Raw genomic sequence first — 19,611 nt, 5'->3', positions numbered from 1 at the left:
CCCCATTTCCATTGCTGGTTCCATTTCCAAGGTATAGCCATGTCTGTTCTGGGACACCGATGAACTTGGATCAGAAAAGCTTGGAAACCTGAGGTACCTCTATTGTGGTTTTTCATCACCACCATGGCTGAGCACTGGAGAATTAGAATAGTCTAGAAATGGGATTTCTGGTCACATTTCATAGATGCCTTCTCATTTTTTTCAGTGTCTAATCTCCACACAGCGCTCATGTTCTGTTACAGCACACTGTGCTTTCAAAGCAGTTATCTCAGTTCCAGTTATCCTGAGCAAAATGAGATATTCTGGTTGTTGCTGCCATCATTAAACACTTCTTAATTAAAAATATGATAAAAAAGCTCAGGTCTGATTGGAAATAAATGGAAGGCAGCTGTTTAGGACAACATCAAACAAACATCAACCAGGGTCCCCATACCATTCTTCTGATGTTATGGGGAAACTCTTTAACTATTATAAACTAGGACAATACAGTGAAAGCCAAGAAAGCTACACCAGTTCACAGCACCTGCTGATCAGGCCCCAAAGCACATAAACAAAACAGCAGCCACAGGTGTTCCAGATCATTCCCTACTCAAACCACACTCTTCCTCCTACAATCTTGCGTGCATAGCCTGGGCAATGTGCTACCCGGGCTTGAGCAAACTTACGAGCTTAATGAGGAAAAAAGAATAAATTTAAATGTAGGCTTTTCTTTTGGCTGTAGTAACCATGTGTTTTTTGTAAATACCAGGTAAATTCTGGGAATGTTTTTCCGTGAGATCACGTTCCTATTTTGTCTTATGTAAATATGAAATCCGTATTGTCAAAGACAAAAGAAAAGTGGGTTGTATTCCTTTCTTTTTTTTTTTGAGTGGGAGTTGTCTGTTGCTGGGGTATAAGGGAGAAATCTTTAGAAATGTCTATGAAAAATGAAATCTTTATTTTGACCTTTTAGCCTTAAACCTCTGTTTACTTTCAGGAAGCATAGGAAGTGTATACAGAGTCTGCTTGGATGAAGGGACTTGGCAAACTAAGGAAAACTCCACAGACATTTGGCGTGATAGTTCAGAATGTTCTGAGAGAAATAATTTCAAACAAAATGTAAGTATGCTTTATTTTATGATTTAATACCCTAATCTTCTTAATCCCTTCTTGAGTAACAGCTAAAACATTTCCAGTGAATACCTGCAAAAGACGTTCGGATTTCGTTTAGATTCCCGAACGGAAACCTGTTATTTAGAAGCAGCAGAGGAGGAAAGGTAAAACAGGGGGATTCCTGCTTTAGATGCCACAAATTATTTTCTTTTCGGAGCCCGCTGTTCACATGTCCTGAATTTGTCCTAACAAAACTGAAAGGCTGCAACTTGACAGGCAAAGAACTGAACCCAAAGTGCCCCATTGCCGAGCCTGTAGCATTTACTGGGCCGTTACTGGGCCCTTTCAAATGTCACTGGTCACAGGCTGGTTGGAGCACTGGGCCTTCCCAGCGGGGGGGAGCAGCTCCCCAGGGAGCGTATGGGGGTTCAACTCCTTGTTACTCCTCGTGTCATGGAGTTCAGCTTAGCTGATGTCAAAATTAACTGTCTTAGGTAAGTGCTATTACCGTTGATTTTTTTTTTTTTTTTTTTTACTTTTTAGTACATTACTGGGTGAGCACTGCTATTGTTTATTACTTTACTGATTACCATATTAAACACTGTTAGTTCAGGATCCCTGTGTACTACAAGATTTTACTAAACTCTTTACATCATGTGTGCATGAACTTCCAAACCTGGAGCTTATTTACACAAGTGTGATAAATATTCTGAAGTACTGGGAGTTTTCAATGGCTTGTTGACCATTCTGGATTGCAAACTTGCAGGTGGGAGACTTTTTTTTTATTTTTGTCACACAAAATTCATTTTGCCTGACAGCAAGTGATTCTCTGAAAGCTTTAACCAGCTTTCCTACCAATAATAAATGCAGTTTTGTAGTTTGTTATATTTAGTGGGGAGCCCCAGCATGTTAGAAATAACACGGAGCTAGTATCCACACACATCGGAGGAATCAGATTGATTTCATTTGCTTTGGTGTTGCAAAATTGTTACAGCCTGGGTGAGAACTCACGCTATTTATCAGGTTCATGCCTGTTCTAATGTTTTCATGGAGCAAAGTGACTAATGGCTGTGCTATGGGAATGTCCTGCACCCACACTGCTCTCCCTGGGCACTTTCACCCTCTCCAAGAGTTTGTACCAGCAGGCACCACTCACCCGTGCTGTCCGGATACTGCCCGTGAGCGTAAACTCATTAGAGACAACTACTAGCGGGAAGACGGAGCTAAAATCCCCAGCACTAAGACAATTCAGAAAGAAAATGGGGAAATCTCTGAGGAAAAGCCGCCAGCGCCAGCTCATGCACCAAGCCCAGGCATCCCTCGCTTCGTCGCTCTGGTTTGCACAAACAGGGCACTGGGCAGTCACCCCCAAATGCCCAGCCCTCCGATGGCCAGAACTTTGCACTATTTGCACAGCTCAGCATGCAAAGGCATCAACCCCCCTCGGCTGCAAGTTGCCCAGCTCCTTCGTTAGGTAGCCCTTCGTTTCCCATTTGTCAAGTAATTCTCTGGCTCCTTGTGTTAATTAGTTCGCGTGCTCAGTCCCAGCTTCTTTTGAGTCTCCCTGGGGCACCTCTTGAGCTGCTGGTGGCCATGTCCTGCGGCCGCCGTTGCTCTCCTTTCACTGGGCTGAGCTTGCTGCTCAGTGGGACCTTCCCGCTGGCCCATCCAGCCCGAGGAGCCGCTTCCTTCGCCGGGGCCTTCTCGGAACAGAAGGATTTGCCGGTGCCCAGTGAAGTGCTTAGCAGGGCATATGAAGTGCCTGCTGCCGGAATTAACCCTTATCAGCTCAGTCACTCCAACTGTCTCAAAGACAAACTGCCAACAACACATTCAATTCCATCAAGCAGCCGAGATCAGTTCCAGGAAAATCTTGGCAGACCAAAGATGGATTATGAAAGTCACATACTCTGTGTCCCTCCATCCCCTCAGCAGAAAAGCTTTTCCCAAGCTCGAAAAGCAATACGAAGAGGTGAGAAGTTAGATGATGAGGGATAAGCAGCTAAATGGAAAAACTTATCAAGAAACGTTAAATGAAGCGAAGTGGAAAGAAACTGAGTGCCTCCTTACTCTGCTGAGGTCTTATTCATCATTCAAAGGCATTCTAATGTAATAATTTGGGGGGGATTTCTTTGAATTCATGGCAGAAATCGGTCTATTACAATGACTCTAGACAGATCTGATTCTTAACAAATGTACCGGCACAACTGATCAGTAAGTGTGTCCCCAGGTTACACAGAGTAGTTGCACTTGTGTGTACTTTTTGTTGTACAGGTTTTTTTTGTTGTGTGAGTTGGTCTTTTTTTTTTGTTTGTTTGTTTGGTTTTTTGTTGAGTGAGTTGGTCTCTGCAGTTATTAGGCGACCGGGATACATTCGGTGCGTGTAATCATGGCAATGATTAGCTGTTAACCAGACTACGAATGGTGTTTGTGCAGGAACAATCTGGAAATGAGCGCAGGAGTGGCTTCAGATTTGAAAGGAAACCCAGGCTGTCTGCAGGTGCCTCTGTCCTGCAAGGGTTTCATGAGGCAGCGCAGCGAGCCAGCGTCAGAAACCTTCCCGGCGAGCTTGCAACACAAAGAAGCTGGACTCAGAAGCTTCTGAGCTGTGTTCATCCTCTGTCCATCTGCCTGCATGTATAACACATTTGTCTTCTTTGTTCCCAGGAAGAAGAACATAAATTACTTACCACATTACAGCTGCTCTACACTATAGGATATTATTTTTCTCTCATCTCACTTGTATTAGCTCTCCTTATACTTTCTTTCCTCAGGTTAGTACAAATTTACATGCATCTTAAAAGTACAGAACCCAGTACGCACATTCTTCTTCTCATGTAATTCAATTTATTGCTTAGCTTCTGATGTAAATAACTTGTATTTTCCTAATAGGAGTTATAAAAGCCATTCCTAAGCAAAATCCATTCGTAAGCAAAATCTATTGATGGCAACAGTATGAATACAACAATATATTCTTTTTCCTGCAAATTAAATATATTCCAAAGGATTCATACATTATTCTTTCTCCCCCAGAAAACTTCACTGCACAAGAAACTATATCCATATGAATTTATTTGCATCTTTCATCTTGCGTGCCACAGCAGTTCTTATAAAGGACACCGTATACTACAATATTTACTCCAAAAGACCAAATGATGAAACTGGATGGATACTATACCTCAGTCCTGAGGTAACTTGTTAGTTCATTGCTAACAGTAAATGTGTGCTGCTAGTGGCCCTAACAGTTACAAATTCAGGAGTCTGCCATATGGCAGCGAGTTTAGAGGTGTTTGTTAGCCGAGCTTTGAATGCTGAAATTTTGCTGATAAAGCTTGGGGTAATCAAGAAAAAAGTTCTGATCTGATAAATTGTAATAGATGGATGTTTCTATGAAGCCTTGTACAGAAACAACAAACTCAATAGTTATATTTAGAAACGTCCAATTAAGCAAAAAACCCATACACCTGTAGTTTTTAGGAAGAAATCTACACATTTACTTGGCGCTTACATAACGCTAGATTTGTTCACACTTGGTTTGCTTGGCACAAGGCAATGCACGAATCTTGCTTTTAAGACAATGCTATAAAAAATGTATTTGTTGTGAAAGAGAGAGAAAAAATGGTTTAAAGGCTTTTCTGTACTAGAAAAATGTGCTGATTTTCTCACACTTGTTTAGGTAATGGAATAACAACATCTCTCATTTGTGACCACTGTGGATAAATCATGTTTGTATGATGTGTATGACTGTAGTTTGCCCATGCCAACATACAAAATTACCTGCAAGATGGTAATTGTGTCTATTATTTTAATAGCTCATCAGTAAAAGTACTGATACGCAGATTATGACAAAGAACACATACCCCAGCCTGCACGGTCACTGTCTTTTCCTACTTGTCACCTCCACGCAAACTCTCTGATGATGTAGAAGCCTTTAAATTGTTGCACTCCCCTCCAGCAAGAAGAGTCTTGTAAGATTTGTGACAGAACCACAGTTACATCACAATCACGTGCTCGTTTTAAAATGGTTGCCAAAGTAACAAGAGCAAATCAAAATTTGTCAGGGTTTTTATGCATTAACAATGATTCTTGGTCTCTCATTTCTGCAGATTGTAATCATTTGCAGGACTGCCCAGTTTTTCATGCATTACTTTGTTGGGGCAAATTATTTTTGGCTATTAGTAGAAGGAATTTATCTGCATACATTATTGATAACTGTTGTACTCTCTGAAAGACGACTGCTACAGACATATATTGTGATTGGATGGGGTAAGTACGTAACAAGTTCCAAGTTCTTGATTCTGTGGTACTTTCTGAGTCCGTGGTGAAAGAACTAGAAACAAGTCTAGTTTCCCAGGGTAAAGGATCTTGAAAAAAGAGAAGATAAAATACATTTCTGTCGCCTTCTCTGCATGGTCAGTGATGAGCCCCAGGTATTCTGGACCAACTTCCTTACGTTTAAAGGGAAATCAAGAAGTTAATATTAAAAATTAAATATTAAAAAATTAAAACTTTCCTGATTATCTAACTATGAAGTCAAGCACCCAACCTCTGTTGTTGCTCTGCTCCCCCAGTATGATTTATGCTGTGCTTATTCAGTGCTCCGAGTAGTTATTTTCATATCAGACTGCCCGTGGGTTCTTAAATCAGTTGGTGCTTAAATCTTTAGTTTAGTCTACCTAATGGATGAGGGGATTCATTTTATCTAAGAAGGTTAAATTTAGGTAACTAATATCGAGACTCTCTAGAACCAAAGGAAGAAGACTAGTATCTTTGAAGAGTGAACTATTCAACTGTGTTTTCAAAAGTGTGTGTATTCAAAAGTGGAGTATTACCTTAATCCTTTCATGCATCTCTAGATATGGTCACATTGGAACTTGTCGTATTTCCTACAGCGTCCTTTTCTCTGGTCTTACCTGTATTCATGCACTATGCTGCTGTGAAGATTATTTTTCGGACTTGCAGTTTTGAAATGCTACCCCATATTTGGTATCCCTCCTTTTCCTCTTTTGCTTCTTCCTCATCAGACATTAACTAGTTTCCTTCACTTTCAAACTCATTCCCATCCTTCCTTAGCTATTAAAAGTTTCTGTCAAAGCGTTAACACTTCATTGCTAAGCCTCTAGGCTTTCTGCTTTGCTGCACCTTACACTTTAGAGGGTCCTTCTCACCATCGATGAGACATTTCTCTGTTAGCTCTCACATTTATCTTTAAAGATATATTTTTTTTTAAGATAAAACTTTAAAGATAAAACCCCTTTTGCTATATTAATACGGCTGTATTAGCATACAGGCTGCTGACACAACTGTCTTTCGTGCTGTTTAGTGGTGTCTCATTTGCCTTTTCACTCTTCCCACCTCTCCAAATCCATTTGTTGCTTTGGTCACCAGCTTGCTAGAACAAAGACTAATAGTTTTATTCCTTGTTCAAACTGCAATGAGATAAGTCTGTTAAGAAATTTGCTCCCTACTGTGAAAGTATAAATAGTAATTATCATCTCTTCATCAGTCCCCCTCCACTGCTCTCATACAGGTACCATGTTCACTGATTTCCTAAAGGCCTTCTCCTATTAATTAGCTTAATTTCTTATTTATATTTATTAGAATTACTACTAAAACAGGACAGCTGGCACCTGTCTTGCAGACATTTGTAGTACTGCTGCTGCTGAGCCAGCAGGCGCGAACCATGCCTGCACCTGCTGAGGCACACTCCCTCGGCTCCTGCCCAGGAGCTGCACTTGATAATGTCACCTCATCATCCCAGGTATCATCCTTCACCACGGGACAAGCCCATATCACCCCAGACATGTAGCTCACTTCCTGAGCAGCCCATGCCCTGATTGCTCTCTCAGACCCACTTGTGGCACCAGTGCCATCTCCCATCCAAGTGAGACCCTTTCTATCTCTTTCCCCATTTTACCCATTCAGAGGTTTATTATCTTTGAGAGTATTTTCCTTCTAGCCTTTCCCCTGTATTACCACTCTCTAGGTCTTCCCGTGACCTTAGCTAGTGCCCCAGAATCCTGAATAGATCATTTTCTGGCCCCAGTGACCCACATTGTTGTGGTCAGAGCCCAACTCCATTTGCCTCACACGGGTCACCCATTGTTGCAGCACAAACAAACCAGTAAGGCTGCAACAAGGCTTTTACTGTCAGATCTGGTCAGAGTCTACTGTCCATGCTGTTTCTCCTTCCTCCAGAGGCCAGACCACACTACTCCTCCTCCATCTAACCCCCTATCCCACACTTCTCAGGGATATTTAACTACTTAGCAGGAAGGAGCTACAGCTGCACATCTTCGAGGCAAGGCCACAGCTGCATTTTATCAATGCTAATCAACCCTCTGCCTTCATTCCTCTACACACATCTCTTTTCTTTTCTGCCGCATCCACCAGAAAATCTCCTGTGTGTTACTGGGCTGAGAATCTGGTCAGACACCTGCCTTTTGTAGCTCACACGTCTTGTGCTTGTGACTGAAGCTTGTGCCTGCACATTTGTAGACCACTGGAATAGTGTAGTAATCCTTTATTTCAGGGTTCTTTTTCGGTCTATGACCTCTGAGACACACACACATGACACAATAGGGGAATGGGGACCATGGATTATCTTTAAGGGGTCCAGGACAGGTAAGCCAGGAAAACAAGCCTTTGTCAATTGTTTTAATTAACTAGACAAAGTTCTATGCCTCCACTGAAAACTTGTTAAGTTTCAGCAAGTGAAAATGTTAACAACTGGTGCCTTAGGTAGTCTGTAAGGACTTATGTGCCAATTTTGAATTCTCAGAGTCAGGAAATTAGAAGATTTAGACAGGTCGGCAGTGTATACGTGTGTATATATATATACATATCTATCAGTCTGCAAATGCAAGATTCAACTATCCAATGAAATTTTATTTTGTATTTGAAATACAAATGGAGAAAGCCAGGATCAGGTTGATTTTTTTACAGTTCTAAATAGAAGACTGAAAAATGGTTGTCTTTGCACCCTACACTACTGTAGCATATCAGTGTTTTGTATGAACCATTCTGCAATTTTGGCTGTAATGGACTCCTTTTCTTTTCAGTTGTTCCTATCCTCTTTGTTGGTCCTTGGGGAATAAGCAGATCAAAACTGGAGAACACAGGGTAAGTTACTAAATAAAATGTGCCTTAGAATACTGGCTTTCTCTTTGCTTAATTATTCTGGAAGCCCTTGACAGTAATTGACACAAGTATTGACTACTAGATTATATTAAGATTATACAGCACCTACTAATACTTGTTACATGTTCAAGGTCCATTTTAGTACTTTTACGTTAAACTGCTTCTAGGAATTCCCAGATTTACTCATGCATAAATCAAGAAGTAGAATTAACTTTTACTCCTCTTGAAATTAAAGCTATTGCATCTAATGTTCTTCTACTTACATGAAGCAAATTTTCAGCACAAACGTCTTCATGGAAAGCATCTTGTTAGTAAGAAAAAGAGACCAGTGCTTTCCTTGGAGTTCAGATACACTTTGAATTTAATTAGTACTCACTGCCATTTTGGGAAAAAAAATGTTATGGAGGATAATGGCAAAACCTGATATTCACTAGAAGCTGATACTAAATGAATGTGTTTAGTATTCAGTGAACGAATTGCTAAGAGTAACTTGCACTAATAAGCACCAGTTTTCCAGTCTTCCGGTCTTCATTGATGCTGTTAATTGTATCAAATATACTTTGAGGTTTGCGTATGACTTCTTTTGTTACCTTTTTTATTCATGGATCCTAGAGAGTTTTGTTTGGAACACCAATATAATTAGTAAGCAACAACGTCAGGAACCAAATCACAGTTACAGTCTTATAGAGTTAGTTGTTATATAGACCATAAATGACAAACCAAGATCCTACAGTTTCAGGTTAATTAGCAAGAAGGAACATGTGCATAGGATACATTAGAAAATTAGAGCAAAAGAAAAGGAGACACCTTCAAGGAAAAGTATGCATACTTTTTAGCAGGTCAAGAACCATGGTCACAATTCATAGTTTATCCATTTCCAGCTTTAGATAGAAAAATTTGAGTAGGATGAATTCCATTATGAAGGTTTGGTGCCATGTACAGTCATTATGTGGATCCAGAGGTTGAGTTTGCCAGACAGTTCTGAAGTTTGCAGCCTAGAGAAACCTATCTCAACACTTTGGTGGAAAGAACTTCAGAATAAATACAATTACAGTAGTTGGTGAGACTGCCTAGTTTTATGCTTGTGTGCTACGTGAAAAATGTAAACTTTGTCAACTTCCTTTTGAAATAGATGCATAGGTTATGTAAGCTTTCTATTTTATTTTTTTTCTATGAAGACAATATAATTGCTCTTTAAATTATTCTTCAGGTGCTGGGGAACAAATGAACACATGGGAATCTGGTGGATCATCCGGGGACCAATGCTGTTTTCTATTGCAGTAAGAATTATTTCATCTGTTCGTAATACCATGCACCAGTATGACTGTCTTGTGTGACCCCTTCTCCAAGTATAATCTAATTTTTGGATTAGAAAAGATAAGACAGAAAAAAATTGTAAAATGAAGTTTCTTACTGTGGGCAGATGGGCATACCTTCCTTTCTGTCTGTCTACAAACAACAAAGATTTCAGTGTCAACCTCTCAAAACGCTGCTGCTTTATCTGTGCAGTGAATTCTGCACAGCTCTATCTATACTGAAGATGGAGCCTTTTGCTTATTCCTCTAACGTAACTTTTAATCCCTGCTTTTTTATATTACATTTTGGGATCTTCTGCTTTCGTGCTATTTCACAGATTCAGATAGCCCCAGCAGTTTATTCCGAGCGTGTAGCCTCTGATCATTACCAGTGCTTACAGTCATTAAGTATTAGAAAATACAGAAAACAGATACAGCAACATCAGTTAGACTTTGCAGACATCTTTCTGTAGAACAAGCAGCAACTTGAGCACAGCTGAAGCTGTTTCACCTACCAGCAATGCGTATAGAGGACCAGGCTCATCTTCTGCATGGGATGACTTTCTTAAACCGAATTGCCTGTCTATTGAGTCTTGTAGTATTGAGTCCTTGAAGCGGTGAAGGAACTCACATACCTTCACACATTGCTTCTTACCTGTATATTTTGATACCAATGCTCATTTTAGGAGGCATAAACTTTCCAAATAAATGTCACTGGGATGTCCTGTTGCTGTTACATTGCAGGACATTCTGTTTGTGATCGTTTCTCAGAATCACGCTAAGTGACCTTTATTTGGTAATTACTTCAAGGCAAACAGCAAATGTATGTGCAGACCTGATATCCCAGTCACCACAGTCTCCCAGCGTACATGATGTTAGTCAGCAATCAGCTGGATGTGGGGAGGTTCCTTCTGTGCCTTGATCAGCATCAGTACCTACTACATCTACTACTGATACCATGGGAGAGGCAGCGAAGGAATCAATGAGAACTAAAACTGAAAGGTTAAGCAAAAGGGATGGTATCAGATTGCAGGAGAATGGAGCATCAAATGTGACTGGAAATGGGGAAGATGAAGGAGCAAAGAAGTGGTGAAGAGGAGTTAGGAGGCTGCCTAGCAAGATAAAATAGATAGAGGGACAGACACCGTATGGAAGCATAGTGGGCAGAAATGAATGAGTTAAAAACACAGAGCCAGATAATGTAATAACCAGACAGGTGGAAACATATCTAAAAGCCACTGGCAAAATGTGTGTCAACAGTACCTAATGATGGTTGTGCATGGATTATGAAGCCCAGTCCTCATAGGGCACAAGCTGGTATACAGGCCCGAGTTCCTAACCTTCTTCTTGTTAAACATCAGAAAAGCAAAGTTCGTATTTTTTTTTATTTTATTTTATTTTTTAATCTTATTGGACCTTATTCCACCTTATTCCTGTTCTGTTTAAAGCAAAATGAAAATAATCATGGGGAAAGCATCAAGCTAGTTTGCATGTTGCTATTTCCTGAGCAGCTCTATTCATGTATAGTCAGCCTGGAAAAGAATGACGGCACCTCGCTTTTATATGTGACTATGACAGATGCAGTTCTCAACACTGATCTTAAAAACTCCATGTGCCATTTTGGTTTCTTTGTCCACATTAAGAAATGAAAGTATTAGAGTGCTTGCATATAGCCAACGTTTTAGATTTTATGTTGAAATGACTATTTCTGGCTGTAACCCCAAGCTGCTACTAAATAGTTTAACATTTTTAATGTGGGGTAGGAGCTAATTTGCATAACATCCGTACTTGTGATAGGATCACCCTGCTGAGACCTTCAAAATCACTGACAGGGACCATGGCACAGACATTGTAAAGCCCAATTCAGTGTATGTGTTGGATGAGCAGACAGCGAGGTGGATTGAAAACTGGCTGAATGGTCAGGCCCAGAAGGTGGCACGAAGTCTAATTCAAGGCCAGTAACCAGCAGGGTATCCACTACTGGGTCAGATCCTGTTTAATATCTTCACTGATGATATGGACAATGGGACAGTGCACCCTCAGCAAATTTGCAGATGACACCAAACTGGAAGGAGTGGCTGAGATGTCAGAGGGTTGTCCTGCTATCCAGAGGGACTTTTCCAGGCTGGTTCCATGTTAAAATTAAAATGTAACTTTGTACTGGAAGATTATATATCATAGAGTACGTATCAGGCTGAATAAGGCAATGCTGAATTTCTCCACTTTGTAACGTTAACATTTTTGCATAGGGCTTTTGGCATGTGGAAGTGAAATAGTTAATGACTCATAGGTATTTGCAGGCCTCTTTAGAAAATACTTGCAGATTGGTCTTGGCCAAGTCAGAACAATTTAATTAACAAAGGAGTGAATTAGTAATAAAAAGAATTCCCCCAGGACTTCCTTGTCTGGCCTGTCTAGAGCCTCTTTATCTGAAGAATTTCAATCACTGCTGGTCTTTTACCACATCCCACTTACCTGTCCTGGTCTGGTGAAGAGCTATATGACCTGAAGATATATATATACCCTGTTAACTGCCTCACTTGGAGAGAACCAATACCAGCAGTGGCTGCCACTGCTGCTCCATCAGCTGAGGTAACAACCTGCATCAGTCCCAGCCTAATCACAGCTACCTTCTGGTTATGTGGTGACATGTTTTACAAGTGTTTAATATCAATTTTACATTTCTTTAATAGCTATATGAGTAGAGTCATAGCATTTACTGTAAGTAACCCCCATGTATTTTCTTTCAAGGTTAACTTTGCCATCTTCTTAAAAATTCTCAGGATGCTGATTTCCAAACTAAAAGCTCAGCAAATGAGCTTTCATGACTACAAATACAGGTATGTAATAAATAAAGAAGAAGCCCTAGCCCTTTCTTTTCTTCCTCACAACATCTGAAAGCTATTCAGAGCATGATCTAGGGAAGCCATCTGGGGAAACAGCTCCACAAACATTTTCTTATCTGAGAGCACCTGTGTGCTGAGTATTCTGGGCATTTTTGCAAGGGCTTTGCAATGTGGTAAGATCTCTGCTCTCAAGTAACCTTACTGTACACCTCTGGCCTCTGCTGCTGTGACACATTTTTTCTTTGAGTGTGACAAAAGGTCCTTAAAAGAAAAGGAGATGCAGAAGACTTGTGGGACATTCCTAAGTGACATTAGCATTTCTGATCTGCATATTTTTTTCACAGTACAGACACATTAACTCAAGAACGTCCCTGATCTTCTTGTTAACCCAAATCAGAACATTATCCTTATCCTTGCAGGTCCTGGTGTGGGCTCTCCTGGCCAGAACCTCACTGGTAACCATGTGTTATGTAGAGTCCTGGAGCTGGTCTTAGCACAAACATCTTCCCACTTTGTGGGAGCAGCAAGGGCAGGATGCTCTGCAAGGAACCTGAGGCTTTGTTAACTGCTTTCCACATCCTAGTTCTTTCCAGTTCTTAGTATCTTCAATCAAACCATTGTGAACCCCTGCCTGTGACTACAGCCCTGCCTTACTAAGATGAATTATTTTATTGCCTAGCAAGACTGGGCAGCGGGAGGGGGGATGGAAAATCCACTTCCAACTTCTTAATAAATTCTAATATTAAGTCCCTAGCAAGAAGCATATTTCCTTTTCCTTGGAAAGGAAAGGATCCAAAAGATCTCGGCTATGTTCTCCAGATTGCTACAGGAAGACTGTTGTGATGACAGTCACAGACAGCAGTGCCTGTATTGAATATTGCCTGATGTTTTGTGTTACACTCTCCTTTCTACTGCTTATGACTGCAAAACTTTCAAAGATTTAAGCTATTTCTGAGATTGCAAATCTTCCTCAGAACTCACCCTCTTTTGAGATCTCTCCTTTCATCCATGCAAACACGTTCCCAGACTTTAAAGAAGATCCTCTTCCGTAAGAATTATTTTGGTTGCATTTTTTAAAAAACAGATGACTGCTGACAGTACCATAGAAACTTTCTATGCAGCCACATAGTTTTCAGCAGTGATAGGAAGGTCTAAGAACCTTGTTAAGAGATCACTCATACTTGGCTAAGTAAATATTTTTCTGTTACCTAGCAGCATAAGTTTGATGATAACGGCCTTCCTGTTCAATTTCTTGTCCCCAAATTTTCACGTTAAACCCCAAACCAAGTTTCCCTCCTGTACAGATTTTTCTGATAGTGTGTTCCAAAATCCATATCTGGGAATTTGTCCTCAAAATCATGAAATTATTAGTACCATTCCAGAGTCAGAATATTGAGGGAATATTTCTGGAATCATTTCCTTGTAGATGAGTTTTTGATTTTTGCACCAAGGATGTTGAAAAAATAATAAAATCAATCATTTTCTGTTTAAGATTGGCAAGATCTACACTTGTGCTGATTCCATTGTTGGGGATCCATGAATTTGTATTTACCTTCATCACTGATGAACAGGTGGAAGGACTTTCAAGACATATAAGACTTTTCATTCAGCTGACAATGAGCTCATTTCATGTAAGTACTGGTTTTAGGGGTCATATATCCACATAGATATGTTGTTCACCTAAAGATATGACAGATATATAGTATTCTGATGTAAAATGCTCCAACCTATAACATCTGTAAATACACTATTACAATGACAAGATTAAAAATCCACAAACTGCATATTCAAAGTACAGTAGTCCCAAAGACAAAAAAAGGAGTCCGCTATCTTCAGAAACAGTGTCCTGTGTTCTCTGGTAGTAGGTGGCAGCTCATCACAGATGCCCTGTTCTGAAAACAGGATTCAAACAGTCTATTTAAACTATGTGTCATGTAAGCTAATTCCTAAAAAGCACTGGAAGGCTTCTTTTTAACAAGGTTTTCAGGCATTCTTTTGACTTTGTGGTCACACTGAGTTGGCAGCTCTGGATTCACCTTTCTCAGTGCACAGTACACGTCCTGCATACTTCAAACTGACCACAACCACCTTGTTGTCATGCCATTTGCAAACAAAACACAGCCAAGGCTCTTCGTGCCAGGAGACACATCGGCTTCACTTCAGCTTGGGTAGTTGGGGCAGTCAGTTTGTGACTGACACGTCGCTGGCACAGTGGGCTGGTGGGGCAGCCCTTACCTTTGAGGAATTTTTCCAAAAGCAGTTGAATGTAGACTACATGGCATCTGGGGCAGTTTGATGAAAGGAGCCGTGGGAACGAGTGGAGTGAAAACATTTGCTGGGAGGAGAAGCATGTGAAGGGCAAGCACGAGCTGCTTTGTGTGTGGTTCCACCCTGGAGGACACACTCTGGGTACACGTAGCAGACTAACAGCCTCAAGCAAGTGCAGGGGAGACACACACGTCTTGTACAAGAGCTTTGTCAGGGCCATGGCTCACTTGAGGTGTGTGCTGTTCAGCAGCTGTAACACAGGCACTTCCATGCAAGCCTAGAGAAAAATGCAAATACTATTTCTTTTAATATTTTTTTTAATGTCAAAACCACACCTACATGCTTCAGGCCTCCACAGTTCACATATAGGCATCAGAGATGTCTGTCACCTGAGATGCCCTTCTGAGGACCTGAGTTTGAGGCTTCTGTCTTGTTCATGGGTTTAAGTATGAATTCAACAAAGTACTTAATGCATCAGAAGTGAAACAGAAACCCACCAGTGAATTCAGTGAACAGGCACCAGTAAAGAAGTTCGCTTTTGCTCACTAGACCCCTGACTGGTGCACCCCACTGGGGAACGGGGGGGACAGAGCCCCCAGCTAGGAGGTGGTTTAACCTGTGCCAGGGAAGTGCCCACTGAGTCTCCAGCAGCATCACTCCGGCCTGCCCAAGCAAAGGTGTCCAACCAGCAACCAAAGATGCAAAATGAATTAAGAAGGAGGACGAAAGAGAATCTGAATCTGTGGCTGCTTATGCACAAGTATACATGTGTTTCACTGAAATTGCTCTCTGGCTTACCAAGGTGAGGAGCTGGACACGCCGGTTATTCTGCAGGCGCAAGGCACTGCCGTCTGCTCCAACCTGTGCTCTGCAGAGCTGCTGGGTCATGGCTTTCTCAGGCAGCACTCCTGTTCCACTGCCTGCTCAGCACATTGTCCTTCAGCCTCCCCTTTCTGCCTTGACCTTCTTGGTGAGACAGGACAGCAGTTTCCAGGTGTCCTTTCTTTAATGAGATATCCAGCAGTATCCCATATTTACAGCGGCTGTAAGTCCTTACCACTCACTAACTCACTCCTTCGACACGTCTGCCCTCTTCTGCAGCCTGAGACGTGAAGTCAGCAAAGCATTTTCCCACAACTGATAGTGATCCTTGTTCTTAACCTGTATGTATGCATGCATGCGTGCATCAGTGCTCTGGTGTGGGTACCCACCAGTGCTTTGACACCGTTGCTGAGGTTCTAATTTAAAACTTCCACTACAGCTTGAGAGGAAAAGTGTCCAGACAGGCAGAAAAAGTTCATGCAGAGCCACCATCCTAAGGGGGCCTTCTGACACGGTGTTGAAATATGTGTTCCTCAGACATATCCTTACTTGGAGAGGCTGAAGTGACCAGAGGTTATTTTAAGAAACAGAATCATTTTAAATGAAAATTTTATTTACTGGCTCATACAAAGAAATCTGATGTAGAAGATAGCTTACTCATCCCTGCTAGAAAACATGAATTTCATTCCTTATAGAGGAACGTGCACATGCTCAAGCTACATGGCACGCTTTAGAAGCAAAGCTTTTTCTCAAAATACCCAGAGGTCTCAGACAATGTTTATTACAGATTCTCTTCTTTAGCCACAGCATTGTTTGTGAAAGGATTAGCAAAAAAGCACATAACTGGTACACAATTAGATTTGTTTAGTCTGTAAATCTTGCCAGTAGTTTTAAAAAGCAGTTAAACTGTTTTGTTAAAGAAAATCAATTACCTCTGAGAGTTCATCTAGAAGTTTTGATTCAAACATTTTCAAGGAGCCTAAAATCAAATTCTAAATACGAGTTCTGCTGTAGATATGATGCTTTGTTGCTGTAGGAAGTGGAGGAATCTAAACATCTTGGCTCACTGGTGCATGTGAACTGTTAGCCACAGGAAAAGAAATACTGAGTTCTGGTTATTTAATAAGTAATTTATCATGTTGCAATTGTCAACAGAACTGAAGAACAACGGTGAGGCTTACACATGCATCTATCCTTTCTATTGGTTATTATGCTAAAGAACATTCCTTCTGAATTTCTGATTCTTCTTTTTCCCTCACACTGATTATTTTTAAAATGTATGTCTTAGAAGTCATAGCATACAGGAAAGATTTCTAAATACCAAGTTCCAGTATGGCAAAAAACCCCCAAACAATAAATTAAATAATAATATGAAGAAGCTTTAAAGAAATCAGGAAGGATATAAAGTGAACATCAAACATGAGTAATCAACTGAATTGTCCACTTTCTGGTATGATTTTACAGTGCTTCTGCCTGCCACTGCATGTTCTGGTCTTGTAGCAGCAGTGAACTAAATTCACACAGGGATTTACAAATGTACATTCAACACAGAGGTGCCACTAGTATTCCCAAAGTCCTCTCCTCATCTGGTGAGTTTTCTGCATTGCTGGCAGTGGGTGTCATCAGGCTTAGCAGTCATGGGACTAAACAGCACCATCCAGTTTGGATCCTATTTCTGCTTGTGGTGCCTGTGAGGCCAAACCTAGAGCTCATGCTCAGAACACAAAAAAACACACGGTAGAGATATTTTCATGGATTTTCTACCCAAAAAAGACAACTACCTCCAGATGCAGAAGCAGTTCTGCATTTCTAAGCTATGAAATTTGTATTTATCCATCAGAACCTCTCTCCATGGTTTCCAAGTCTTCTATAACTACTATTCTAAAATGTCCCCATAGTAGATTACCATCTATTATGAACCCTAATGACCACAGTATTTTGTGACTTTTTTTTTGCATATTTCTGTGAAATAATTCAGATGCAGAGGATTATTTTAAAATTACATTGATAAATGACATGTCAAAATTGCCTATATCTTGCTACCATAACCCAGGTGAAGCACGAAATATAGTAGAAATAAAATACACGCAAAAAGCAATTGTGATTGCTGTTTCCTCTGCCCCCATTTCCACTGGTGTGCCAGGTACTGTTCTTATTCATACTTACAGCGCATAGGCTTAAAAAAATTAATGGCTCCAAACCTTTCAGAATTGCTAGAAAATTAACAGTAGGCTTAAAATGCTATTAATGCCAGATATAATAAAAAATATTGAAGCTGCTGTGTATGTGCATTTCTTTTTAAGCTTTTTTTTTCTAAGAAAACATGAAACACTTCTGGAAAAGTATGAGTGTGAAAACAAATGAATGATGTCAGCTGTTATTATATATGGTCATGTCACCTTTTCACCTGTGATCTGGATATTGCCTTGGGGCTGACAGTCAACAGTATTTATTCTCTTCATCAGAACTTGTGTCATAGGTGTGTTTAGACAAACCAAAAGAAAAGTGTTTCCTGTAGCAATGGTAACAAATCTGTGTATCTGTGCCAGACTGTTATGCTGAGATGCATGCATATAAGCTGTTTTGATCTGAGATCAAATACACAGAGAAGGAAAATGGAGTAATTTTGGGTTTCGTTTAAAACAAGTTTTCTCTCTAGGATTTAATATTTTTTTTACCAGTGTTTATTTAAATCAATGTCAAAGGAAAAAGGGCAATTCAAAATAGCCATCACACTTAATACAGACGAGCCTTAATCTACCACTAATCACTTAATATATCACTAATTTTTAAAAAGCACCCAAATGAGACCCCCTGTCAGTATTCTCATTCACAAATTCAAACAAGCATATGGATAAGATCCCAAGCTTAGGTTTTTTGTTTTGCCACATTTAGAAATAGCAGCAGTCACAGTATCACAGCAGTAGTTTGGAAAAAAAATAATCTTATCTGGTAGAAAAATGAAGATAACGATGGAAGATCAAACTGGGTTGTATACTCTCTGTTCTTCAGCATCTGCACCAAACGTGCCCTACGTTTGCTGAGGCACCACACAAAAACAAGTGAATGGGTACTTCAATAATAAATACATACAGGTAACTGATTTCCTTTTTGAAAATTAAGCAGCATTGTTTATACTTAATGGCTTTAATGCTAATGTAATCTTTAAACTAAAACTTCCAAGTATTTCTTGTAGATTAACGTCTTCCTCTTACTGTCTTTCTCTTACAGGGTTTTTTTGTAGCAGTTTTATATTGCTTTGCTAACGGAGAGGTAAGAGACAATGCTATGAGAACAGTTTTTAGTTGATTAGTAATATTAATGACACCAAGAAGGATACACACTGCTTATTGAGAGCGTACATATGTCCTTTTGAACTAATATAGTTTTGTACTAAGAGAGCAGCAAGACCTCTCACAGGTTTGGGACTCAAACACCCAGTGTTTCCACTGCAGCCCCAGCAGCTGCAGCACTGTGTCATGGGGAGACCCTGGGGCATCTGAAATACCAGTAGAGGCTTGTGGTCAGCTACCTAAGCCCTGCTCCTCTAATCGGCTGGAATCCCATTTGTGTTTGGCCAGGCTGAGCCCTCTCTTAGTTTACCCCTGAGGTCCACGTGAAGTGACCAAACTTAAGTGCTCTTAAACAGCAGCACATTGAAAAAAATAATTTCATGCACGCACTGCTCAGGACATCCCTAAACTCGATGTGAGGGCATTCCTGGTCTGGAAATTATCTCCTTCTAGGCCTCCAGGGACAGCTGGGGGTTCTGTTTGCTCCGTGCCAGGACTGGTGATGGCTCTTGGTGCAAGGTGCAAGGAGATGGCAGCAGGGAAAGCCAGCCTCCTGCCCAGGGCAGGGTGAAGGCTGAATTCAGACCAGGTCGCTCGGGGCTTGGTCCAGCTGGGCTTCTCCAAGGACAGAGGTTCCACTGTCTGTCTGCTCCTCTCTCCCAGTGCCTCACCATACTCGGGAGGAAACATCTGTTCCATATATTCTGTTGGTTGGAACTTGCCCTGTTTCAATTGATGACCCACTGTCTCTTGTGTCCCTACCGAACACCTCTGCAGAGCGCCTGGCTCCATTGCCACGATCTCCTCCCAGGCAGGACTGATACTGAAAAATCAGACAGAAAACTCTCCAATGCT

At 40.8% G+C, this 19,611-nt stretch overlaps 1 protein-coding gene across 1 annotated transcript in view; it reads left to right on the top strand.

Annotated features, from left to right (window-relative positions):
• Positions 1-19,611, top strand: part of GLP2R (glucagon like peptide 2 receptor) — a 41,122-nt gene that overhangs the window by 13,385 nt on the left and 8,126 nt on the right. The window contains exons 4-12 of the mRNA XM_080380904.1: positions 977-1,098; positions 3,760-3,866; positions 4,126-4,282; positions 5,199-5,358; positions 8,154-8,214; positions 9,443-9,512; positions 12,279-12,367; positions 13,866-14,004; positions 18,695-18,736. Of these exons, the coding sequence (XP_080237030.1) occupies positions 977-1,098; positions 3,760-3,866; positions 4,126-4,282; positions 5,199-5,358; positions 8,154-8,214; positions 9,443-9,512; positions 12,279-12,367; positions 13,866-14,004; positions 18,695-18,736 (947 nt within the window). The remainder of the gene's footprint in view (positions 1-976; positions 1,099-3,759; positions 3,867-4,125; positions 4,283-5,198; positions 5,359-8,153; positions 8,215-9,442; positions 9,513-12,278; positions 12,368-13,865; positions 14,005-18,694; positions 18,737-19,611) is intronic.

This window comes from Falco punctatus (assembly GCF_963210335.1).
Source record: "Falco punctatus genome assembly, chromosome: 1".
NCBI lineage: Eukaryota > Metazoa > Chordata > Aves > Falconiformes > Falconidae > Falco > Falco punctatus.
This window is presented reverse-complemented; position numbering and strand designations above follow the sequence as displayed.